The sequence below is a fragment of the Protopterus annectens genome, chromosome 6.part0 (genome assembly GCF_019279795.1).
Source record: "Protopterus annectens isolate FY-2018-M chromosome 6.part0, PAN1.0, whole genome shotgun sequence".
Lineage (NCBI taxonomy): Eukaryota > Metazoa > Chordata > Ceratodontiformes > Protopteridae > Protopterus > Protopterus annectens.
In genome coordinates, this window is record NC_056737.1 from 484,293,727 (window position 1) to 484,320,982 (window position 27,256).

At 43.5% G+C, this 27,256-nt stretch overlaps 1 protein-coding gene across 1 annotated transcript in view; it reads left to right on the forward strand.

Annotated features, from left to right (window-relative positions):
- CDAN1 (codanin 1) overlaps window positions 1–27,256 on the forward strand; it is a gene marked incomplete in the record, with an annotated part of 1,645,523 nt that overhangs the window by 461,528 nt on the left and 1,156,739 nt on the right. The window contains 1 exon segment of the mRNA XM_044074210.1: window positions 25,161–25,250. Coding sequence (XP_043930145.1) covers window positions 25,161–25,250 — 90 coding nt within the window.

A 27,256-nucleotide genomic window follows, 5' to 3' on the forward strand; every position in this document is an offset into this window, starting at 1 on the left:
TTTTAAATGTGTTTGTATTTTAAGGTTTAAATAAGGTGGAATTAGATGTGAGGGGTTAGTGATGATGATGTTCTTCATCTCACATTGCTGCAGTCCTTACATATGGGTAGTCCGCTGTCCTCGGTCGGCCCGAATACCAAAGTATTAGGCTGACGTCGGTCAAGGCGCTTAAAACTGACATCAGGACGTCAGGTACAAAAGCGCATGACCGACGTCATTTCCTCAGTCTTTTTTGCCGCATGGTCCGATGCAGAAGTAGCGTTGCAAGTGCCGTTCGGCGTTCTGAAATTTTTCGAGTTCGGAGTTTCAGACCGAATCCAAGTTGGCTAAGTACCCCGTTGGGGATTATTTTGGTGTTTTCTTGCCTCAGTATAGTACCGGATGTCAGAAAAAGTGAATAATTGTATTTCTTGTGGGAAACAGATACCGCATAGGGATTATCATTCTTTGTGCATTCCTTGTTTGGGGCCTGAGCACGACGTAGTCGGGTGTCGCTTTTGTGCTAGGTTCAATAAGCGCACTATTAAGCGAAGGTTAGATTGTGCTAGGCTGGTCTTGATGGCGGTGCAATTATAATATGCCGTCGGATTCTCCGGCGCCCGCTTCCACGAAGAAGCGCAAAGACAAAACAGTTAAACCCAGGCAAGATGAGTCGTCCGTTCCGGACGCCGGTTCTTTCGAGGCTTCAGTGGAACCGGTTGGTCCGACGGAGACTTCTTCAGGGGGAGACTTTAATTTTGCAGGATGTGGCCTCTCTTGAGGCAGGGCAGGCTGAAGGGGCTTCTCAGGTTACTGTACTCCCCTCCCTTCCCAGGGTGGTTAGGCCCTCTCCTTCTGTTTCCAAGGCTTCTCCCAGGGGCAGGCCAGGGTTAGCATCTGTTGGTGTCACTCCTAGTTCTGCAGGGTCTGTGCCTAAGAAGCACATGCTTAAGATGGCAGAAGATTTAATTACTCTGATTAGAGGTTCTTTGCCCCCTCCAGATAAGAGGCCTAGGGTGGAGCCAGAATTGGGAAGTTTTGAACAGGCTTCAGATGTTTCAGAGTCTTCGGCTGAAGACTTGCAGGAGTACTCTCCTTATTCTGATTCTGATGCAGAGGACTCCACGCCTTCTGCTTCTCCTCCAGAGGATTTTTCTTTTTCAGAGACACTTCACTCTATGAGGGAGCATTTTAAGTGGGAAGGTCAAGACTTCTCTGATTCTCAGAAAAGGCTTAGGGAATTTTTGCTTTTACCTCAACATAGGCCCTTAGCTATTCCACCTGTTCTAGATGGTGTGCAGGATGTGTTTTCAGAGGCTTCGCTTAATCCTGATTCTCTGCCTCCTGCGCCTGTTAAGCCTGATAGGTATTACAGGGTGCCTGAGGCTCATAAATATCTTTATAAGAGTCCTAGGGCGGACCCAGAAACTATTAGTCAGGGACCCAAGGGGGTCAAGGCCTCTGTTGTAAAAAATCTGGTTCCTCTAGATAAGGAGGCCAGAGCTTTGGATAGATGGGGAAAGAAGGTTTATACTTCTTCTACCTTAGCAATGAGGGCTTTGAATTGCCAGTTTCATATGTTGAAATATCAAAACTATCTTCTTTCTCAATTGAAATCTAAGGTGGATGCGCTGGCAGAAGGCATTGAGTGTAAAGAATTACAAGATTTGGTGCATGTCTCTGAGCAGGTTGGTAAGCAATCTTTACAATGTGGTTTTGATGCTGTGCAGGCCTCATCTAGGGTGGCTGCCACTGGTTCAGTTCTTCGCAGGCACGCCTGGCTGAAGGATCAGAATTTTTCCGACCATGTTAAAAACAAGGATTTTGGATGCTCCTTTGCAGTCTGAAGTATTGTTTGGTCCACCTGTGGAATCTGTCTTGAAGAAAATGGAGGACAAGGCTAAGTCTATGCAGACTGTTAAGGATTTTTTGCAAGTGCAGCCTCCAAAGTTTAGTAGGAATTGGCCTGCTAAGGGGTGGACGTATCCTTCTTATGATTCTCAGTCTAGAGGTAGATCTAGACGTGGTAGAGGCAGAGCACAGAGTTCCTTCAGACCTAGAATTGGAAGTTCACCTGCACAATCTTCGAGTGAGGGTAGGGGCCAGTCCTTTCGTAAACAGGCCCAATGACCTACTTTTTCAGCTGCCAGATCCCTCTTGCCTGGCAGCACCTTTGGGAGGAAGGTTGGCACTTTTCAAGGAAAATTGGATTTTAATTACCCAGGACAAGTGGGTACTGGATATCATACACCGGGGTTACAAGTTTTATTTCCATACCTTACCTCCTTTCACAGGCATGCCAGACGTTCCTCCTCAGCAAAGACTAGAGGCTCACAACCAAATTTCTCTTCTACTTCAAATAGGAGCCATACAACCGGTCCCTCTGCCAGAAGTGGGCCTAGGATTTTATTCTCGCCTGTTTCTAGTACCAAAGAAAGGGGACACGTGGAGACCCATTTTGAACTTATCTATCCTCAACACATATCTGGACATTCCCAAGTTCAAAATGTTGACGTTACAGCAGCTTTTACCTCTGCTGGGCAAAGATCATTGGATGGTGACGCTGGATCTCAAGGAGGCTTACCTTCATGTTCCTATCAGGCCCAGTTGCAGGAAGTATCTGCGTTTTCGGGCTGGGACTTTTCATTATCAGTTCTCTGCATTGCCCTTTGGCTTATCTACTGCGCCCAGAGTGTTCACGAAGGTTCTGGCTCCAGTGGTAGCTTTCTTCAGGCTAAGAGGAATACAAATCTATCCTTATTTGGACGATTGCCTGATTCTGGCTCAAGAAAAGGACGAACTTCTTCATCATTTACAGTATGTGATGGCAGTGTTAAGATGCCTAGGGTATTCTGTGAACGAAATAAAGTCCAGTCTAGTACCCTCTCAGGACATGTGCTTTCTGGGTGTGAGACTGAACACAGCATCCCAGATGGCCTTTTTGACCCCGGACAAATAAAAGAATCTTTCTCTCTATTTCCAACAATTGTCTCATCAGTCCAGGCTGACTGCAAGGACAGTCCTTCAAGCCTTGGGGTTCATGGCATCTTGTATTCTGGTACTTCCCAATGCCAAACTGCATATGAGGAAGCTACAATGGTATCTCAAAAATGTATGGACGCAACACTGCCAAGATTTGGACACTGTCATTCAGATAATACCTTGCATTCAAAAGGAATTTTTGTGGTGGGCTCAGGAATGTCACCTAAACAAGGGACTCTCTGTGACCCGACCAGAGGCGAGTCAGATTCTAACGACAGATGCCTCAGACAAAGCTTGGGGAGCTCATCTAAATGGAAAATGGATACAAAACACGTGGCCTGCCAGACTTCAACATTTACATATCAACTTGAAGGAGATGTTAGCAGTCCAATTTGCATTGATAGCTTTCAAGGATCTACTTCTTCCAGGGCAGGTGTTGATTCAAACAGACAACACAACTGTCATGTGGTACATCAACAAGCAAGGGGGGACACATTCATATCCTCTATGCAGACAAGCAATGATTTTGTGGGAGACTGCTCTCAGTTTGCAGCTAAATCTTCAGGCAAGGTTTCTGCCAGGAGCACAGAACTCCTTAGCAGATGTGTTAAGCAGACAAATTATGGATCCCCACGAGTGGAAATTGGATCCTCATGTATTTCAAAAATTGACAGTGTTATGGGGAACTCCAGACTTAGATCTGTTCGCTTCTCCACTGAATTACCAGCTGCTAAAGTTTTGCACGAAAAGGTTTCATCCCACGGCTTGGAAAGTGGATGCTCTCTCATTCAATTGGAGCAATCTTCACGTGTATGCCTTTCCACCACTGCCTCTCCTCCCAAAGGTACTCCTGAAGGTCAGACAGGACAAGCCAACCATGATTTTAATAGCTCCGGATTGGCCTCGACAGCACTGGTACCCATTACTGAGAAGTCTGGTACGGGAGCCTCCATGGCCATTGCCTTCGATTCCACACCTGCTGTCTCAGGAGAACAGTCATTTACTCAATGTCAAACTTCACTCTCTACATCTAACAGCCTGGCATATTCGGTTTTAAACCCTGGAGGGTCTCAGCTTCCACAACAAGTTTTGAATGTTATTTTGGAGGCCAGAACCCTAGTACAAGGAAAGTTTATGCAGATAAATGGAGGAGATTTTTAATTTGGAGTACAGCAAAGGACTTTGATGTTTCTAAACCTAACTTAAGTGTTGCTCTTCAATACCTTACTGAGTTATTGGACAAAGGTTTGTCCTTCTCCTCTATAAAGGTTCATGCTGCAGCAATTTCTGCTCACTATGACTGTGACCCACCATTGTTTTCTCATCCTTTGTTTAAGCAATTCCTTAGAGGGGCAAAGAATATAAGACCCCCACGTAGAGCTCCTACTCCTGCTTGGGATCTCAATTTTGTGTTGGAGAAACTCACTCTACAACCTTTTGAGCCTGCAGCATCGGCAGAGTTGAAATATTTATCATGGAAGACTGCTTTTTTGTTGGCCATTACCTCTGCGAGAAGGGTTTCTGAATTACAGGCCCTTATGGCAGTTGAGCCTTTCTTAATTTTCCACAAGGATAGGGTGTCTTTGCGTACTAACCCTTCTTTTATGCCTAAAGTGGTTTCTAGTGTGGCTTTAAACCAAACTATTCATTTGCCTACTTTTTATGCAAACCCCAAAATAAAGGGGAAAGGATTTTGCACACTTTGGATATACACAGACAGTTGCGATATTATTTGAGCAGAACTAAAGGGTTCAGGCAGTCTCAGCAGTTGTTTGTTTCTTTTGCTTTGGGTTCTCAGGGCAAACCTGTTTCAAAACAAACTATTTCTAAGTGGATTGGTTTTGTATTGCTTTCTGTTATTCCCATCATGGTAAGGAGATTCCAGCTGGGATTAGGCCTCATTCCACTAGGGCTACTGCCACTTCTACAGCTTTTTAAGGGGGGTGGCTACTAAAGATATTTTGGAAGCAGCTACTTGGAGTTCAGTGCATACTTTCTCTAGGCATTACCACCTTCCACTTTACTCTAAATCTAGGGCTGGATTTGCCACTGCAATTTTACAGGGCATTTTGGCAGCTCCTAATGCTTTCTAGTTTTGCCATCCTCCCTTACCTCTGCTTTGGGATTCTACCCATATGTAAGGACTGCAGCAATGTGAGATGAAGAACATAGTACAGTTTTGTACCTACCATAAATGTAGATGTTCAAGATCCACATTGCTGCAGTCAATACCCTCCCTCCTTCCCTCTGTTGTTGAAGGTGGTGGTGTGGTTTGTGTTGTACATATTGTAAATATGGTTAGTACACGGGTGGTTGGTTAGTTTTTGCTGGTTTTTTGGCTTTGGCCTTTCTTGTTAGGGCCTTCTGACATCTGGGGCAAGAAAAGACTGAGGAAATGACGTCGGTCATGCGCTTTTGTACCCTGACGTCCTGATGTCAGTTTTAAGCGCCTTGACCAACGTCAGCCTAATACTTTGGTATTCGGGCCGACCGAGGACAGCGGACTACCCATATGTAAGGACTGCAGCAATGTGGATCTTCGAACATCTACATTTATGGTAGGTACAAAACTGTACTTTCTTCATGTTTCACTGTTGCAGTCATCATACTTGGGTTATCTGCCTGCAGGTAGCCCTCCGCTGGTCTGAATACCAGAGTCTTGGGATGTCTGCGTTGAATCCTGTTGCCTCATCCACGTCGTCAGGGGTATAAACATGCACCCAACGCCATTACATCAGCTTTTCATGCTGCGCGGGAGCCTGAAGCAGATGCAGTTTGCAAGTGCTGGTCAACAACTACCTGAAATTTTTGTTTTTCAAGTTTCAAACCTGAAGTCTTCTAAAGCTAAGTGCCCCATTAGGTATCCTTTTTTCTTGCTGTAACTGATGTCAGAAAAAGTTAACAATTTTCTTCCCTGTAGAAAGCAAATACCTCACAGAGATTTTCTTTCTTACTGTGTCACCTGTTTAGGCCCAGACCGCGACATCCCTCGCTGTCAGTTTTGTGCCTTGTTCAACACCCTTAGTATTCGTTGTTGAGCTATTTTTGTCTCTAAATTCTTTTGCTGTCATTCTCCGTATTCCGAAATGGCTTTGGTAAGCCATCCAACTACTAATCTTCTGAAAAAACGTAAAGATAAAGACAGAGACAGACCGCATAGGTCCAAAACTGCCGACAATGCTTCCGTTAAGCTGGTCGCCAGTCTGCCGGTACTCGGTGAGGTGCTTTCGCAGCCCCTGTTACCCGCTTCTACAGATTTGCGGACCTCTACTGAGACCCATTCAGAGTCCGGTATGCTGCGAAATGCTTCTTCGACTATGGGACCTGCGGATGTCTCTACCTTGGATGGGTCCAGAGGTGCTGTGCAGGCACCGGCTTCTGAGGGTGTATTCAGACCTTCCGATGTTTGTATCAAACCGGCTACTTCATTAATGACTAAATCTACCAAATTTCTCAGGCCCAGAGTTCGCACTGCACCTAGGAAACCAACGACCAAAGCACATTCTCAAGCTCCCATGCCACAGAAACAAATGCTTAGAATGGCTGAAGACCGTATTACTTTAATTAGGGGAAGCCAGCCTTCCCCCTCTAAATGACAAAGAATTGATTTTCCTTCTGGTTCTTCAGACCATGAGTCTGATCCCTGTGATTTCCATGACATACCTTTATCTACTTATGAGGAACCAGAAGCAGAGGATTCAGTTCTCTCAGCCCCCCCCCCCCCCCCAGAGGAACTTTCTTTCGGTGAAACCTCACATACCCTAAGAGAGCACTTCTGCTGGGAATGCCAAAACTCGCCACAGTCCAAAGAGACTGGGAATTTTTAGACTTGCCTCAGCGTAGGCCTCTAGCTATTCCTCCTGTCCTAGATATTGTAGATAATGTCTTCAATCCAGCCTTACCCCTGATACTTTACCCACCTGCTCCTTGTAAGCCTGACAGATACTACAGTGTACCTAATTCTCACAAATTTCTCTCTAAAAATCCAGAGACCATTTCCCAGGGACCTAAAGGTATTAAGGCTTCTACTGCCCAAAACCCTACCCCTTCAGACAGGGATTCTAGGGCTCTAGACAGGGTAAGATGGTATATACCTCTGCAACTCTTGCCATCAGGGCTTTAAATTGCCAGTTTCACATGTTGAAGTACTAGCAGCATATTACTGATCTAATTAAACAAAAAATGTTGTTGATTCCTGATTGTGCAGAAAATAAGGACTTACAAGACTTAATGCATTCTGCAAACCAAGTTGGTAAACATACTTTGCAGTGTGGTTTTGATGCCTTAGAAGCATCTTGCAGGGCTGCTGTCACTATGTCTGTTCTGAGAAGGCATGCTTGGCAGAAGGAGCAAATCTTGCCAGACCATGTCAAGGCAAAATTACTTGATGCTCCATTAAACCATGAATGTTTGGCTCAAAAGCAGAAGTTCTTAAAAAGATGGAGGAAAAAGCTAAATCCATGTCAGCTGTTAAAGATTTCTTACAGGTACAGCCACCTAGACTCAGTAGTCATTAGCCTTCAAAAAACTGGTCCTTTCCATCCCTTCCAGACCTTCTCAGCCCAAACCTAGGGGCAACAGACCACAAAGACTTTAGTTTCAGGGTATGCACAGATCTATACAATAGAGTGCTCCCTCCTCAAAACCTGGGAGTGGTAAGCCACCCCTTAATCCTTCTTAGCCTTGCCCAAGTATTTGCACCCCTAGGAGGAAAACTTGCCCTGCATGCAAAAAACTGGGAGTATATTACCCAGGACCGATGGGTCTTAAACATTGTATCCCAGGGATACAGATTCTATTTCCACTCTCTGCCATCCCCAAGTGGATTGCCAGACCTTCCTCCAAACCAGTGGACAGATGGCCAAAAGCAAGTATTTTCTGTTCTCAGTATCAGGGCTATTCAACCTGTGCCAACAGAGCAAAGGGGACAGGGTTTCTACTCCAGGCTGTTCTGGTGCCCAGGAAAGAGAACTATTGGCACCCTATTCTGGATCTGTCAACCCTGAGCACCTTCTTGGTGGTACCAGCATTCAAAATGCTTGCACTCCAGCAGCTCCTTCCTATGCTAGCCAAGGACTCCTGGCTAGTCACCCTAGACTTAAAAGAAGCTTATCTGCACATCCCCATAAGGGAATCTTGCAGGAAATATCTACGTTTCAGGGCAGGCTCTATGCACTATCAGTTCTCTACACTTCCCTTTGGCTTATCTACTGCGCCCAGGGTATTCACAAGGTGCCTGGCTCCAGCCATTGCTTACTGCAGGCAGAGAAATATTCAAATTTACCCATACTTGGACGATTGCCTATTTCAAGCGGACAGTCAGAAATTGCTACTTCAGCACTTGACGTCGTTTGTAAAGTGACTCCTAACTTCTCTGAGGTATACCATCAATGAAAAGAAATCACATCTGGTGCCCAGCCAAAAGATTGTATTTCTGGGATCAAGCTTCAACACAACTTCCCAGATGGCATTCCTCACTCCAGAAAAGCAGGTTTATTTGGCAACTTATTTCAAACTGCTGGCCACCCAAACCCATCTATCTGCAAGAATAATACTGCAAGCCCTAGGGTTCATGGCCTCATGTATTCTACTTATTCCATGTGCAAGACTGCATATGAGGAAACTTCAGTGGTACTTAAAAGTCTCTGGTGTCAACATTCCCAGGACCTGGATAAAGTGATTCCTATCATTCCTTGCCTAAAGACAGAGTTCCTTTGGTGGGCAGAGGCTTGGAACCACAACAAGGACTCCCTTTCTCACAACCCCCCGCCGTCCAAATTCTGACAACAGACGCATCAAGACTATGCATGGGGGGCTCACATGGCAGGCAAATGCATTCAAGGCAAATGGAACCCAGGACAAATTCACCTGCATATCAATCAAAAAGAAATGTTAGCTGTACAGAATGCACTGACAGCCTTCAAGTGCCTTATCTGCCAGGACAACTCCTGATAAAGACAGACAACACCACAGTTATGTGGTACATAAACAAGCAAGAGGGAACTCACTCCTACCCACTTTGCAGGTTAGCCATGGCTCTATGGAACACAGCCTTAAGCAACCAAATGCACCTGCAAGCTCAATTTCTGCCAGGCAAACAATATTCACTGGCAGATGACTTAAGCAGAAATCTAATGGACCCACACGAGTGGACACTGGAACCAAACTCATTCAAGCATCTTATAGACAGGTGGGGGACACCAGAGGTGGACATCTTTGCGTCCCCCCAAAACCATCAGCTAAACAAATTTTGCACCAGAATTCCCCACATCCAAGCTTGGAAAGTGGATGCCGTATCCTTCATGTGGGAAAACCTCTCAATCTATGCCTTTCCCTCTCTGCCCCTCCTTCCAAAAGTACTCCTCAAGAGCAAACAGGACAAGCCAAGGACAATCCTTATTGCACCAGACTGGCCACACCAGCACTGGTACCCACTCCTACGCAGTCTGACAGCAGTGTCACCCTGGCACCTACATCAGACCACCTCTCTGCTCTCCCAGCAGAAGGGACAGAGTTTGCATCCTCAGCTGCAAACCCTGAACCTGGCAGCCTGGCTTATTCCCTGAATACATCACCAGCAGCCTTCAGCAGACAAGTGCTGAATGTTACCCTTGAGACCAGGAGGCCCAGTACTAGGAAAGCCTATTCAGAAAAGTGGAATAGATGCTGTTCTTGGAGCCAGTCTCAAGGGAAGGACACAGTCATGCCCTTCTTGTCTCAAATCCTAGATTACCTAGCAGAGCTGCTCCACAAAGGCCTGTCCTTCTCATCAGTTAAGATCCATGCCTCTGCCATCTCAGCTCATTACAATACTGAGCCACCCCTCTTCTCTCACCCTCTGATGAAACCGTTCCTGAGAGGAGCTAACAATTTAAGACCCCCCCCCCCCCCCAAGGAGAGCTCGCACTCCTGCCTGGGACCTTAACTTTGTACGCTCATGCTTTCCCCTTTTGAGCCTGTTCCTACAGCAGAGTTAAAATTCCTCTCTTGACAAACCTCCTGCTAGCCATCACTTCAGCAAGAAGAGTGTCCGAGTTACAGGCCCTTATGGCTGTGGAACCCTTCATTATCTTCCATACAGGTAGGGTTTCCCTCAGGACTAACCCATCTTTTATGCCCAAGGTGGTATCCATTGTGGCTTTAAACCAATCCATCCATTTGTCAACCTTTTTTCCTAATCCTCAAAATAAAGGGGAAAGGATCCTGCACTCCTTGGGTGTGCACAGACAGTTCAGGTTCTACCTTGACAGGACTAAACCTTTCAGAAAATCTGACCAGCTGCTAGTCAGCTTTGCTACAGGGGCAGAGGGCAAGGCCATTTTGAAACCAACCTTTTCTTAATGGATAGCACTTTGTATCCATTTCTGCTACAAACACCATGGAAAACCTACCCTACAGGGGATCAGGCCTCATTCCCCTAGCTCTGCCTCAACCTCTACAGCTTTTCACAGGGGAGTCCCTACCAGAGACATCCTGGAAGCTGCAACCTGGAGTTCTGTACACACCTTCACCAAGCATTATCACTTGCATATCTTTTCTAAATCCAGAGCTGGATTTGCCACAGCCTTCTTACAAGGCCTGCTAGCCAGCCCTAATACTTCTTGACGGTCTCCACCCACCCCCATGTGGATGGGCATAGTTAGCATCTAGAACTTTGAATGCAGAGGCCATAGCATACCTCCTGAAATTCTTATTGCAAGAAGTATGTAAAAAATGGCAATGGGGGATAAAGATCCAAAATCAGGGGCATGTTTTAAATGTTGCTTTTACAAATTTAGAAAACTGATAGAGCAGCAGCTTTTTATTAGCATGAATTTTCTGAAGGGTATGAAGTCTGAAACTTAAATGTCTGTCATTATTTTCTGACTTCAACCCTCAATGATTTGTCAGAAAACCACAGTTTTATGAGAAACCCAAAATATGAGGCAGAAATCTGGACATTTGAGAGGTATGAGCAGTAATATATCAAAGCACTGTTCACCAGGTGCTTAAGATGACATCGGATGGCTGAGATGCCCCTCTGTTCACACTGGCCCATTTTCCATACTGTTTAGTTTTCTCTATCTATCTAGGTATGATTTTTTTTGTTGGTGATGTTCCACCTTCCATCTTGCTCATGTTTTCTTTTCCTTTGAGAAATAGTTGTCCTTTTTAGTCCATGTTTGGGCTGTGTTTGATAGACTGCCTGTTTAAAGTGCCATGGCATCATGGTAAATCAGTCTTTTACCAGAGAAAGTTCTGAGCAGTAGGGATAACAGCATGATTTCTGAGCTGCATGAATTGCGACTACATAATGTGGCGGGATTAGCCCATAACCTGGAGTGAGTGCCAAATTGGAGGGAAACTTGAGAGTTGACATGTTAGGACTTATAATTTTGTGTTAATCCAATGTTCATCGTGCATACAGCTGCAGAAATCACAGATGGGTTTTCTGCCGTCAGGCGGGTCCTCAGTCGGCCGAATTCCAAAGTCTAGGTCCGGCGTCGGTTGCTGTCGCTTTCTTTCCTGACATCAGTGAGGCAGGGGTATACAAGACACAGCCGACGCCATTTTCTCCAGTCTTTTTTGCCGCTTGGTGCCCGAAGCAGAAGCAGTTCGCAAGTGCCGGTCGGCCAGCTCCTGAATTTACGAAAAATTGGAAACCAAAGTCTTCATTAAAGCTAAGTACCCCGTTGGGGAAACTTTTCTTGCCTCAGACCGATGTCAGAAAAAGTTAACAATTGTATTTCTTATGGGAAGCAAATACCGCATAAGGATTTCCATTCCCTCTGCATTCCTTGTTTAGGCCCAGACCACGACGTCTCGGTCTGTCGCTTTTGCGCTACTTTCAATAAACGCACTATTAAGCGTCGGGCGGAGTTCGCCCAACACTTTTTTGGTAAAGCCTTTGATTATAAAATGTTGTCGGAGACTCCGACTACCGTTTTGTCCAAAAAACACAAAGACTGACACACGAGGTCCGCGGTCCCCACTGACACCACACCAAAACCGGCTACACATGGTCCGGTTCTCAGCGAGACGTCTATGCAGTCCCTGACTACCAACGACCCTTCTTTGGTGGTGTCTTCTGTAACCGATACCGCAGGTACCTCGGCCCATACCCAGACTACAACCACCGAAGCCACTGTGAGCGTTGAGCCTCCTAATGTGGACAGGTCCACTTCCACCCATGGTGTCTTTAGACCCTCATCTTCCTTTTCCATTAAGGCCTTTACTAAGTCCAAATCAGCCAGGCATCCCAAGAGACCTGTTGCACAGGGCCCATATCCAGGCCCCATGCCTAAAAAGCAGATGCTTAAAATGGCTGAGGATTTAATTACTCTTATCAGGGGTTCCCAACCCCCTCCAGACAAGAGACCCAGAGTGGAGGAAGATTCTCCCTCTTCTGATCAGGGCTCCGTTTTTTCAGAACATTCTGATGTAGAGGAACACTCTTACTCCCTTTTGAAGATTCTAATGCAGAGCAGTCCATTCCTTCTGTATCTCCTACTGAGGATTTTTCTTTTGGGGAAACCTTGCACACCTTGAGGGAACACTTCCATTGGGAAGGCCAAGACTTTTCTGATTCCAAGTAAAGACTTAGGGAATTTCTTTTGTTACCTCAACACAGACCTCTGGCAATACCTCCTGTCTTGGACATACTTGATGATGTTTATTCGGAGGCTTGCCTTAATCCAGATTCCCTGCCTCCTGCCCCAGTCAAGCCTGATAGGTACTACAGAGTTCCTAACTCTCACCAATTTCTTTACAAAAGCCATAATGCTGACCCTGAAACCATTTCTCAAGGCCCCAAGGGAATGAAGGCCTCTACTGCTAAGAATCCACTACCTTCCGAAAGAGAGTCAAGATCTTTAGAAAGGTGGGGAAAAAAGGTATATACCTCGGCCACCCTAGCCATGAGGGCCTTAAATTGTCAGTTTCATATGCTTAAATATCAGCAATTTCTGTTGTCACAATTAAGAAATAAAATGTCTCAACCTGAACAACCAGATTTGAAGGAGTTGCAGGATATGATGCATAGTGCAGAACAAGTGGGTAAACACACCTTACAATGTGGCTATGATGCCCTAGAGGCCTCAAGTAGAGCTGCTGTTACAGGATCAGTCATTCGTAGACATGCATGGCTTAGGGAACAAATCTTGCCTGATCATGTGAAAGCTAAACTACTAGATGCTCCTTTACAAAAGGATGTGCTATTTGGTACTAATGCTGAGGAGATACTACAGAAAATGGAAGAAAAAGCCAAATCTATGCAAACTGTCAAAGCTTTTCTACAGGTTCAACCACCACGTTTTAGCAGAAATTGGCCTTCTAAAAACTGGTCCTTTCCAGCCATGGACAAGCCCCAAAGAGGTAGATACAGGCGCACAAGGGGCAGAGGACAATCACAAGGATCATATAGAGGCAGGCAATGGCAAACTCCAGCACCAAGAGGTGGCGAAGACTGTGCACAACAATACAGGAAACAAACCCAATGACTTCCTCCTTTCCATGCCAAGCAAGTCTCAGCTGGCAGCACCCTTGGGAGGAAAGCTGGCATTATTTACAAGAAATTGGCATATTGTCACAACAGACAAATGGATCCTGGACGTTATAAGCAGAGGCTACAGATTTCATTTTCACACTCTTACAAAAATGAGAGGCATGCCAAACCTGCCACACAATCAAAGGGCAGAGGCACAACTACAAATTTCAAAGCTCATAGACATGAAAGCTATTCAAGAGGTACCTACTCACAAACAAGGTCAAGGTTTTTTATTCCAGGCTATTTCTGGTACCAAGGAAAGGAACCGACTGGAGACCCATTTTGGACTTATCCATCCTAAACACATTTTTACTCGTACCAAAATTCAAGATGCTCACATTACAGCAGCTTCTTCCCATGCTGGGCAAGGAGTTTTGGTTGGTAACATTGGACCTCGAGGAGGCATACCTGCATGTCCCAATCAGACAAAGCTGCAGAAGATACCTCAGATTTCTTGCAGGTTCAATCCACTATCAATTCTCTGCATTGCCCTTTGGCTTATCTACTGCGCCCAGAGTATTCACGAAATGCCTGGGATCAGTAATTGCCTACTGCAGACTTCAAGGGATACAAATTTACCCTTATTTGGACGACTGCCTGATCCAAGCGGACAGGAAGCACATACTTCTGGAACATCTGGCTTATGCAACACTGTTACTGAATTCTCTGGGATACACAATCAACAAAGAGAAATCCAGGCTAACACCATCTCAGAAAATAACTTTCCTGGGTGCCAACTTGGACACAAACACCCAGATGGCCTATCTTACGCCTGAAAAACAGGGGCAACTAACTCAGTACTTCAAAATACTAGCAAATTGTACCAGGCTTACTGCAAGGAAAATCCTGCAGGCTCTGGGCTTCATGGCATCTTGCATTCTTTTAATCCCATGTGCAAAGTTGCATATGAGGAAACTTCAATGGTACCTAAAAAAACTATGGTCTCAACACAGCCACAGTTTGGAAACAATAATACCAATAATTCCATGTTTGCAAAAGGAATTTCTATGGTGGGCCCAAGCATGTCAAACAAACACAGGTCTCCCATTCTGCAAGCCTCAAGCAAATCAAGTCATCACAACAGACACCTCAGATTACGCCTGGGGGCCGTACATGACAGACAGGTGCATTCAGGGCAAATGGTCCCAAAAGGAAAAGCACCTTCACATCAATCAAAAAGAAATGCTAGCAGTGATAAATGCAATTACAGCTTTCAAAGACCTCCTGCATCCAGGACAATTATTGATAAGAACAGACAACACCACATTAATGTGGTACATAAACAAACAAGGAGGAACACATTCATACCCCCTGTGCAGACTAGCCATGACACTTTGGAACTTGGCTCTGGGATGGCAAATCGAACTTCAAGCACAGTACTTGCCAGGTTTGGAAAACATGCTGGCAGACAATCTAAGCAGAAATATGACAGATCCACACGAATGGAAGTTGCATCCTCAAGTGTTTACAAAGATAATCCAAGCGTGGGGGAGGCCAGACGTAGATCTCTTCGCCTCCCACAGGAATCATCAATTGGAAAAGTTTTGTTCAAGGACCTTTCATCCAAAGGCCTGGAGAGTGGACGCCCGTTCATTCAGTTGGACAGCATGGACAGTTTATGCTTTCCCACCTCTGCCTCTTCTGCCCAAGGTGCTCTTGAAAGCAAGAGCAGACAGACCGAAGATGATACTGATTGCTCCAGACTGGCCAAGACAACACTAGTACCCACTCCTGAGGAGCCTAATACATACTCCTCCCTGGCCCCTACCTCTAATGCCTCTTCTGCTGACTCAGCACAGCTACAAAACTCTTCACAGTCAGCTGAAAACACTCAATCTCGCTGCATGGAAAATTCCTTAACACCACAACAGACCCTACTCCCCAAAGATGTGCAGGATGTCATTTTGGAGGCCAGAAGGCCATCTACTAGAAAGGCTTACTCCGCAAAATGGAAACGGTTTTGCTCTTGGAATGAGAAAAAAGGCCAGGACCCTAGAAAACTGAATTTGCCTCGGGTATTACAGTATCTAGCTGAGCTGCTGAACAGTGGACTTTCATTTTCCTCCATAAAAATCCATGCCTCAGCCATTTCTGCAGAATTCAACACGGATCCACCTTTATTCTCTCACCCACTCTTAAGACAGTTCCTCAGAGGGGCTAAGAATATAAGACCACCAAGGAAACAACCAGTGCCAGCCTGGGATCTTAATTACATTCTAGAAAAATTAACATTGCCTCCCTTTGAACCAGCTGCCTCAACAGATTTGCAATATTTGTCCTGGAAAACAGCTTTCCTTCTGGCCATTACCTCAGCTCGTAGGGTTTCGGAACTACAAGCCCTCATGGCTGTGCAGCCCTTTCTCATCTTCCATCAGGACAGGGTTTCCCTTCGAACCAACCCGTCATTTATACCTAAAGTGGTATCCAGGGTAGCCTTAAATCAAGCCATACATTTACCTACCTTTTACCCCAGTCCTCAAAACAAAGGGGAAAGGCTGCTACACTCCTTAGACATCCATAGACAGCTACGTTATTATTTGGACAGAACAAAGACTTTCAGGAAATCAGACCAACTTTTTGTGTCCTATGCTGTAGGAGCTCAAGGGAAGCCTGTTACCAAACAGACAATTTCAAAATGAATAGGCCGCTGCATACGGTTTTGTTACTCCTATCATGGAAAATCTGTCCCTACAGGTATCCGATCCCACTCCACCAGGGCCACAGCTACCTCTACAGCCTTCCTCAGAGGAGTTCCTACCTAAGATATTTTGGAGGCAGCCACTTGGAGTTCTGTGCATACCTTCACAAAACACTACCACCTGCCTTTATATTCCAAAACTAGAGCAGGCTTTGCCACTGCTGTGTTGCAGGGCATTCTGGCTCATCCCAGTTCCACCTAGTGCCCACCCTGTGCGTAGCTTTGGGATTCTACCCATCTGTGATTACTGCAGCTGTATGCACGATGAACATAGTACAGTTTTGTACCTACCATAAATGTAGATGTTCGAGTGCTAATACAGCTGCAGTACAGTTTTCCCTCCCTCCTTCCCCTCTTGCTAAAGGCCTAGGGCCTAACCCCTCTTCATACAACCTGATTGGGTTATCCTTCTATGGTATATTTGCAACTACTGATTTTTGATTATATTGCATTGCATGTATATAAATATAATTTATGTATTGCCTTCCTACTGGGGGCACCTGACATCTGGGGCAAGAAAGACTGAAGAAAATGGCGTCGGCTGTGTCTTATATATACCCCTGCCTCACTGACGTCAGGAAAGAAAGTGACAGCAACCGATGCCGGACCTAGACTTTGGAATTCGGCCGACCGAGGACCCGCCTGACGGCAGAAAACCCATCTGTGATTACTGCAGCTGTATTAGCACTCTAACATCTGCATTTATGGTAGGTACAAAACTGTACTTTGTGCATCGTCAGAGTATTTACATCTTTGTCTGTGTTTTAGATGGTTATCTTTTGTGGTTTAGAATTTTGAAGATGAAAACCCAATGGGACTGGGATCCATTATACATGTAACCAGTTGTAGCTCTAAGGGTTATGTATCTTAACTATTAATGGAAAAAAACGTTTGGCAGCCAGGCTGCTCACTGAGTGAATTCTGTAACCTATACAGCAATCAGTACTTTATATGCTGCTACTGTTCCATTTCTTTCTTTATATTCAAGCTGTATGTCTGTCTTGTTCCCATATCTAAGCCCCTATATTCCCTCACCATTTTGATAACTGCATTCTACCCTCCCTAATGTCTCTTCTTGTGTGTATCTCCAGAAATAGGCATGCAAATGCAAGCCTTACTCGTCATTCCTTGTGCAAAGGGTCATATTAATTTAGTGGTGGGGTTATCTCAGATGGTAATTGCTCTTTAAATGAGGGTGATTTGTGCCAGCATCTGACTACTCTTGAAGATGTTCTTCATGTTTCACTGTTGCATCATCACATTTGGGTTATCTGCCTGCAGGTAGCCCTCAGCTGGCCTGAATACCAGAGTGTTCGGATTTCTGTGTCGGATGCTCTCTCTTCTTCTATGATGTCAGGTCATCAGGGGTATAAAACATGCAGCTGATGCCATTACGCCAGTCTTTCTTGCAGTGCAGTGCCTGACGCAGAAGCAGTTCGCAAGTGCCAGTTGGCCGTCTCCTGAAATTTTCGTTTTTGAGTTTTAAACCTGAAGTCTTCAAAAAAGATAAGTACCCCGTTGGGGATCCTTTTTCTTGCTCCAACCGATATCAGTAAAAGTTAACAATTGTCTTGCCTGTAGAAAGCAAATACCTCATAGGGATTTTCATTCTTACTGCATCCCCTGTTTAGGCCCAGACCACGACATCCCTCGCTGTCGGTTTTGTGCCTTGTTCAACCCCCAAACTTTTCGTCGTTGGGCTATTTTTGCAGTCAATTACTTTGGTACTCGATCTCAGTACTCCGAAATGACTTCGGTAAGCCATACAACTGCTGATCGTCCATAAAAACGTAAGGATAAAGACAGAGACAGACCGCATAGGTCCAAAACTGCCGATGATGCTTCCGTTAAGTTAGTCACCAGTCCGCCGGTACTCAGTGAGACGCTTTCGCAGTCCCTGATACCCACTACTTCAGTTTCGCAGGCCTCTACTGAGTCCCATTTGGAGTCCGGTATGCCGCAAAATGCTTCTTCGACTATGGAACCTGCGGATGTCTCTACCTTGGATGGGTCCAGAGCTGCTGTGCAGACACCGGCTTCCGAGGGTGTATTCAGGCCTACAGACATTCTTATTAAACCAAAGCCATTGTTTTCATCCAGGCCAAAAACTCGCACTAGAAACCTAGAAACCCAACTACCAAACCACAGGCTCAGGCCCATAGGCCTCAAAAACAAATGCTTAGAATGGCTGAAGATCTTATTACCTAAATTAGGGGAAGCCAGCCTTCCCTCTCTGAGACCTAGAACTAAATTTCTTCCTGATTCTTCTGACCAGGAATCTGATATTTCTGCTCCTTCTGATTACCAGGACTTGCCCTTATCTACTTATGAGGATTCTGATGCGGAGGATTCCATTCCCTCTGCTTCCCCTCCAGAAGATCTTTCTTTTGGTGAAACCTTGCATACTGTTAGGGAGCATTTCCACTGGGAAAGCCAGGATTAGTCTGAGTTCAAAAAGAGACTGAGGGAATTCTTACTCCTGCCTCAACACAGGCCTTTAGCTATCCCTCCTGTTCTGGACATTGTAGATGATGCTTTCTTGGAATCTAGCCTTACCCCAGACACTTTACCTCCAGCTCCCAGAAAACCTGACTGGTACTACAGAGTTCCTGACTCTCACAGGTTCCTCTTTAAGAATCCTTCTGCGGATCCAGAGATCATTTCCCAAGGACCAAAAGGCATTCAGGCTACTACTGCCAAAAATCCTACCCCTTCTGATAGAGATTCTAGAGCCTTGGACAGATGGGATAAGAAAGTATAAACTTCTACTGCTTCGGCCATTAGGGCTTTAAATTTCCAGTTTCATATGTTAAAGTATCAGCCGCATATTATGGGATTACTTAAACAGAAAATTATGTTGATTCCTGATAGTGCTGAATACACAAAATTGCAAGATTTAATGCATTCTGCAGAATAAGTTGGTAAACATATTTTGCAATGTGGTTTTGATGCTTTAGAAGCATCTTGCCGGGCTGCTGTCACTGGGTCTGTACTTAGAAGGCATGCTTGGCTTAAGGAACAAAACTTGCCAGATCATGTTAAAGCTAAATTACTGGATGCTCCCTTAAACAAAGACCACCTTTTTGGCAACAAAGTAGAAATTCTCAAAAGGATGGAGGAAAAAGCTAAATCTATGCAAACTGTTAAAGATTTCCTACAAGTACAGCCTCCCAGATTCAGTAGGCATTGGCCTTCAAAGAACTAGTCCTTTCCAGTCCCTCCCAGGCCTTCTCAGTCCAAACCAAGGAACAGCAGACCACCTAGGCTACAGTCTCAGGCTACGCACAGACCTAAGCAGTTGGGGGCTTCAACTTCCAAACCAGGGAGTAGTAAGCACCCCCTATGGAAAAATGGCACAATGACTTAACCTTAACCCTTCCAAGCCCTGCTCATCTACCTGCTCCCATAGGAGGAAAGCTCACCCTGCATGCAAAAAACTGGGAACTCATTACCCAGGACAAATCGGTTTTGAACATAGTTTCTCAAGGATACAGATTCCACTTCCACATACTACCAACCCCATATGGTTGGCCAGACCTCTCCCCAAATCAGTGGGCGAAGGCCCAGCAGCAGGTTCTCTCTCTTCTCAGTATCAGGGCTATTCAACCTGTCCCAGCAGAACAAAGGGGGCAACGTTTTTATTCAACACTTTTTCTGGTACCCAGAAAAGACAACTCCTGGCATCCTATCCTGGACCTCTCTATTCTCAACACCTTTCTGGTAGTTCCAAAATTCAAAATGCTAACCCGTCAACAGCTTCTTTCTATGCTAGCCAAGGATGCCTGACTGGCAACCCTAGACTTAAAGGAAGCGTACTTGCACATCCCAATAAGAGAATCTTGCAGGAAATGCCTATACTTCAGGGCAGGTTCCATGCACTATCAGTTCTCTGCACTTCTCTTTGGCTTATCTACTGCGCCCAGGGTATTCACAGTGTCCAGCTCCAGCCATTGCATTTTGCAGGCAGAGAAATACTCAAATTTACCCATACTTGGACAATTGTCTGATTCAGGCAGAAAGCCAGGACCTGATATTACAACACCTGGCATTAATTTCTAACTTCACTGGGGTACACCATCAATGAAAAGAAATTGGGAGGAACAATACTTGTTTAATTCAATATATGTTAAATTTTGGACTTTATACAAGAGGTTTCTTGACGACATAATTTTTTGGATAGGGGGCTTAGATAAATTAAATGAATTTATTAAATACATAGGACAGACTACAGGGTTCTTAAAGTTTACGTTTAACTATTCGGATAAAAATATCCAGTACCTAGATGTGGAAATAACTTTAGAAAATAATATTTTTGAAACAAGTGTTTATAGAAAGCCTACATATGTAAATTCTTTCTTGCATTACGACAGTGCCCACCCATTATATACTAAGAAAAACCTGGTAAAAGGACAATTTGTAAGGGGGTCCAGAATGACAAATAAGGATGATAAATTTAGAGAAGAATGTGACTTGCTGGAAAAAATGTTCATAGATAGGGAATATCCAGTGGAATTTGTTAAAAATCTAAGGGATGAGGTAGAAAAAGGAAGAAAAGATAGGTTTGGGCCAATTTTGGGCAAAAAGAATGAAAAGAGTAATAATGGTAAAAAGGAAGAAGAAAATTTCCAGCAATCACTTATTCTCAAATATAATTTATTAAATAAAAACATTAGAACTGTGTTTCAAAGAGAATGGGAGAGATTTAGGGCACTAACTGATTTGGAAGGGTTACCTGAACATTCACCTAGGGTTGTATTTAAAAATACTACAAGTATTAAAGGAATTTTGGAAAAAAATAATAGTACAAAAAGGTCAAAGGGAGCAAGAACAAAAAAGGGAACCTTTAAATGTGGAAAATGTAGACAATGTGAGTACCTAATAAATAAAGAAAAAATATTTATAGAAAGCAGAGAAAAATGGGTAAATAGTAAAGGATACTATAATTGTGAATCCAGGGGGATAGTATATTTGGCAGTATGTATACAATGTCCATCATTTTACGTGGGAAAGACTGAAAGAACTTTAAAGAGACGTATATATGAATACATGTATGACGTGAAGAAAGAGAAAGAAACAAATGCCATTTTTAGGCATTCAAGGACATGTGTAGGATCAAAATTTCAGTTCTTTGTCTTAGACCAAGTGAGTTGGGACATTAGAGGAGGCCTCTGGGAAGAAATTATAGCCTACAGGGAATTATGGTGGCAGGTGACTTTGGAAGCAAATAAGTCACCTGGATTAAATGAATACATATCAATTTTGCCCCTTCTAAAAATGAGATCTGCTAAGGTATAAAATAAAAGTGTGTTTACATGCATTTTACAGCAGATGGCACCAAAGTCTACATAAAACACTGTAATGTGGCTTCAAACTTTTTTACTAAGAAAAAAACATGCATTTTAATAAATAATATATTTTAATATATTTATTAGAATATTTATTATGAAGAAGTAATTTTTAGACAAATTTTAAACAAGTTTTATAATGAATTTCATGACATCAAAAGACACTTAATAGGAGAGCATAATAAATAATACATTTTTAATTAGTTTTAAGGTTTGATTTGTAGATTTGAAATTGTATTTCCACAATTGATTGGTTAAAACATTTTTAATTGTGTATATTAGATGTATTTGACTGTTTAACTGTTTATCTGATGAAGTCCACTTGGACGAAAACGCTTGTATTGGGAAGGCGTTCATGTTTTCGTGCAAGCAGGATTTTAAACGAAGCGTTTGTGCTGTGTGTTTTTGATTTCAACAAACATTAAATCTGATGTGGTTTTGGCTATCGTGTTCTCCGCTTTCTTCATTTTGGAGTTTGGTAATCTCACCTAGTACCCTGCCAACAGATTGTATTCCTGGGAGCAAGTTTGAATACAACCTCTCAGATGGCATTCCTCACACTGGAGAAACAAGTTTATCTGACAACCTACTTCAAACTATTGGCCACAAAACCTCAGCTATCTGCAAGGAAAATATTGCAAGCCCTGGGGTTCATGGCCTCTTGCATTCTACTAATTCCATATGCAAGACTGCATATGAGGAAACTCCAATGGTACCTAAAAAGCCTATGGTGTCAACATTCTCTCAGGACCTGGAAACAATGATTATTTCTATCGTATCAAGACAGAGTTCCTTTGGTGGGCAGAGGCCTGCCACCACAACAAGGGATGCCCTTTCACTCTACCCCCTGCCACCCAAACCCTAACAGACCCATCAGACTATGCATGGGGGGCTCACATGGCAGGGCAGTGCATTCAGGGCAAATGGAACCCGAGACAGATGCACCTGCATATCAAAAAGAAATGTTTGCTCAGCAGAATGTTCTGACAGCCTTCAAAGACTGTATTCTTCTAGGACACCTATTGGTAAAGACCGACACCACAGTTATGTGGTACATAAACAAGCAGGGGGGGGGGAGCCCACTCATACCCTCCCTGCAGACTAACCATGGCTCTGTGGAACACAGCCTTGAGCTACCAAGTACACCTACAAGCTCAATTCCTGCCAGGCAAACTAAATTCACTGGAGACTTAAGCAGACCCACACGAATTGAAACTAGAGCCCAAAATATTCAAACTCTTGAACAAATGGGGGGCTCCAGAGGTTGACCTGTTTGCCTCCCCTCAGAACTACCAGTTGAACAAATTCTGCACAAGAATTCCCCACAGACAAGCTTGGGAAGTGGATGCCGTGTTGTTCACCTGGGAAAGCCTCTCGATTTATGCCTTCCCCCCTCGGCCTCTCCTCTCGAAGGTTCCACTAAAGATCAAAAAGGACAATACTGATTGCAACAGACTGGCCACGCCAGCACTGGTATCCACTCTTGCGCAGTATGACACTGCTGCAACCATGGCATGTGCCTCAGACCCCTTCCCTGCTGTCCCAGCAGGCGGACCAGATTCTGCACCCTCATCTTCAAACCCTGAACCTTGCAGCTTTGCTAATTCCTTGAGCTCTCCTCTAACTTCCCACGATAAGCAGGTGGATGTCATTCTGGAGGCAAGGAGGCCTAGTACTAGAAAATCCTATGCTGAAAAGTAGAAAAGATACTGTACCTGGAGCCAGGCTCAGGGGATGGGCACAACGATACCCAGTTTACCTCGTATTCTACAGTACTTAACAGAAATGCTCCACAAGGGCTTGTGCTTCTCGTCAATTAAAATCCATGCCTCTGCCATTTCAGCACATTATAATACTGAGCCACCCATCTTCTCTCACCTCTTGCTAAAATGATTCCTTAGAGGGGCCAAACATTTAAGACCCCCCCCCCCCCAGGAGAGCTCCCACTCCAGCCTGGGACCTTAACTTTGTATTGGAAAAGCTCACCCCCCCCCCCTTTGAGCCAGCTGCAACAGCAGAGTTGAAATTCCTTTCTCGGAAAACAGCCTTCCTTCTAGCCATCACTTCAGCAAGAAGAGTATCTGAATTACAGGCCCTCATGGCAGTGGAACCCTTCATTGTCTTCCATGCAGACAGGTTTTTCCCTCAGGGGAAAAGGTGCCCAAGGTGGTGTCTAGTGTGGCCCTAAATCAGTCCATTCATTTGCCTACTTTTTTTTCCCTAATCCACAAAGCAAAGGGGAACAAATACTGGACTGTCTAGACGTGCACAGACAACTTAAATTTTATTTGGACAGGACTAAGCCTCTCAGAAGATCTGAACAGCTGCTAGTTTGCTTTGCTGCAGGGGCAGAGGGGAAGGCCATTTCAAAATGGATAGCCCATTGCATTCATTTCTCCTACAAGCACAATGGAAAACGTACCCCATTGGGGATAAGATGACATTCCACCAGGGCTGCATCTACCTCTGTGGCTTTTCTCAGAGGAGTCCCTACCAGGGACATCCTATAGGCTGCTACCTGGACCTCTGTACATACCTTCACCAAGCATTACCACATGCCTATCTTTTCTAAATCCAGAGCTGGATTTGTCACTGCAGTCTTGCAGGGCTTAGTAGCTGGACCTAATACTCCTTAACTTCCTCCTCCCTTCCCTAGCTTTGGGAATCAACCCAAATGTGATGACTATAACAGTGAAACATGAACATAGTACAGTTGTATACACTTACCATAAATGTAGATTTTCGAGTGTATTCACTGTTGCAGTCCTGGTTACCCTCCCTCCAGCCCCCTAACTTCTATTGGCTGTACCTTTCCTTCTTGTTTGGTATATTTATTTTTTCTGGTGTATTTGCTTTTTAATGGGGGTGTACCATACCATATAATTGCTTCCTATTGTGAGGGCACCTGACATCTGGGGCAAGAAAAACTGATGTAATAGCATTAGCTGCATGTTTTATACTTCTGATGACTTGACGTCATGGAAGAAGAGACAGCATCCGATGCAGAAATCCGAAGACTCTGGTATTCAGGCAGACTGAGGGCTACCTGCAGGCAGGTAACCCAAATGTGATGACTGCAACAGTGAAAACACTCTAACATCTACATATTTGGTAAGTGTACACAACTTTACTTACTCCACACATTGAGCACATTCCCAAACTTCTGTCTAGGAAGAGGAGTGGCATCCCTGTACTCATTCTTTCTTCCTCCTGAGTTGGTGCACTTATGACAAAGGTTGCTTCTGAATTTTTTTTTTGCTGTGCATTTGTGTTTGTCCTGCAGAATGAATCTGATGTGTAGTGGCAGTCAAGGAGTTTCCTGATTATTGGTAAATGTTTTGATGAAATGTTGCTGTAGTCCTTCAGCAGGTTGCAATTGAATCCTGAGACTTTTAAAGCAACCGGCATATAATGTTTCAATAAACAAAATGCATTTTTCCCCATTATAATGCATCAAGTATTTCTGCTACTGTTGCATAAGCTGGATGTCTACAAAGAGATGGTTTCAGGATTCTATAAAAATGTATACACTGCTTTCATAGTAAATGGTATTATTTAAATGGCTGAATGAGTTAATATACTTTTTTCCAAGCTTTTTTTATATCTGACTCTGCCTATTATTTTTTGTTAGAGACATATTCTACGAGTTGCTCCGTGAATGGGAAGATAACCACAAACAGCCTGGTTGGCAGTTTGAACGAGCTCTTGGTAGCAGGATCAGGTAGATTTCATGACACCTTATTGATCCTTTTTGTACAATTGAGTGCTCGCAGACATGTAGAGACAAACACAGCTCATTTAAGAAATGGTACATAAAGGTTTTAAAATATTTTAGGAAAGATCGCAGCCATTTATCTACAGCCATTTATCTACATTACTGCATTTTTATACAATTTGTGTAGTATCCGTATAATTTCAATACCCACCCATTATTTGAATCCCGGAATGGGAAAATTTTTTGACAATTCACAGTGTGTATTTTTAAGGTTCAAACCTTCCTACCAGTATGTATATATATTAACTGTGAGATAACGCAGTGTCAGTGGCAACAACGGGTAGCTCACTTGTTTGTGGTGCAGAAGGCCGTGGTTTATCTCACCTGATCGATGGGATTTTTGACATTACAGTGCAGAGTGAGGGAGGTGCTGCACTCCTGAATGTGCTCTCCTTCAGATAAGATTTTAAACCATGGCCCTATCTGCTTCAGTAGGTGGATGTAAAAGATCTTGTTGCACCTAATGAAAAGAGTAGGAGATCTTAATTAAGCACCATATATTTACAATATTTTACTTATTGTATATTATTTGCAGTTATTTACATCTTTTACACTTATAAATTTACTCTCTAGTTAAACTTTTCAGTACATTCCCTTATTTTTATTTACAGTCCTTCTCTCCCCACTCTTTTTTCCACATTCAAAATAGTATTTTTTTTAATATTTCTGACAATATCCATCTTCCATTAAATGTTCTCAATTAATCTCTTTCCATATAGTCCATATTACATAAAACCTCTTTTTTATATATTTTCTTAGCATTCTTTCCTCCTCTGTTATCAAAATAAACATATTCTGTTATTCCATATTTATATTCTTCATACCTTCCATAATCTTATTTACACAATTTTTCCCATAATTCCTTCACCCTTTTACAACTTAAAAAAATGTTGTATAGTTTAACCTACTCATTCTAGAGTACAATTCCCCGTTTGGCATGTATCTCACAAGACACCTACAACAATTGGAACGGCCACAGAAATACCTCACTAAGAGGATTACTGGCCTCAAACTGATGCCATGCGCAGACCGTCTCAAAGCACTCCAGCTCTACTCAGTCACATATTGCCTACTTGGAGGTGATCTCTGCCTAACATATAAAACTATGTCAAACCCAGAGCTGTTGGGACATGCTACACTTACAGAAATCCCAGTCACTCCGTACCATGCGCTCCAGGGGCCTAAACCTTGTCACCGCACCAAAACCTTGTCACCGCAATAAATAGAACATGCTGGAAGGATAGATTCCTGTCCCAGAGACTTACAATACTCTGGGACAAACTACCCATTCATGTCAAGCAAAGCTCCTTATTACCCCTGTTTAAGAAAAATCTTGACGACTGGATTGGAAATAGAAAATTCACCCTGGGGATCACTTCTGCAGCACTGCTCAACAGGGACACAGGAAAATAATTTTCTTAAGTGGCGAAAGCCAGGGTACCTTTTTGGCTAGGCTTATATAAGCCCAAGGTCTGATAGTCTAGTACCTACAGTTATTTTTTTAAAAACCCTTTATCATCATTTTTAATTTTTTTAACTTTAGTTTTTCCTTTATCTTGTACTTTTCAAATGTCTTTTTTATACATTATTGTATTACATCCATTATTTCTTGCTGTTTAAATATTTTCACCTTTATTTCTCTTGTTCTTTTGTTTTTTTTTACTATTTTATTCAAATGGGTGCAACGTCTTTTTTCCTTGTAAAAGCGAACTTTTTTAAAACAGCATTTTTTAAATTTACTTTTAATTTCATAAATCATCTTATTTCATTGCAAAAACTTTTTCTTACTACTGCTTTAAACACTTGAATTTAACTTCCTTATTATTGTTTCTCTTCTTCTCTTTTTAAACTTTGCCATTCCATGAAACATTTCTTATATTTTTCTATGAAACCTGTACACCAGCATGTCCACTTTTTTTTAAAAAACACCAAGCATGCTTCCTCATTTAAAA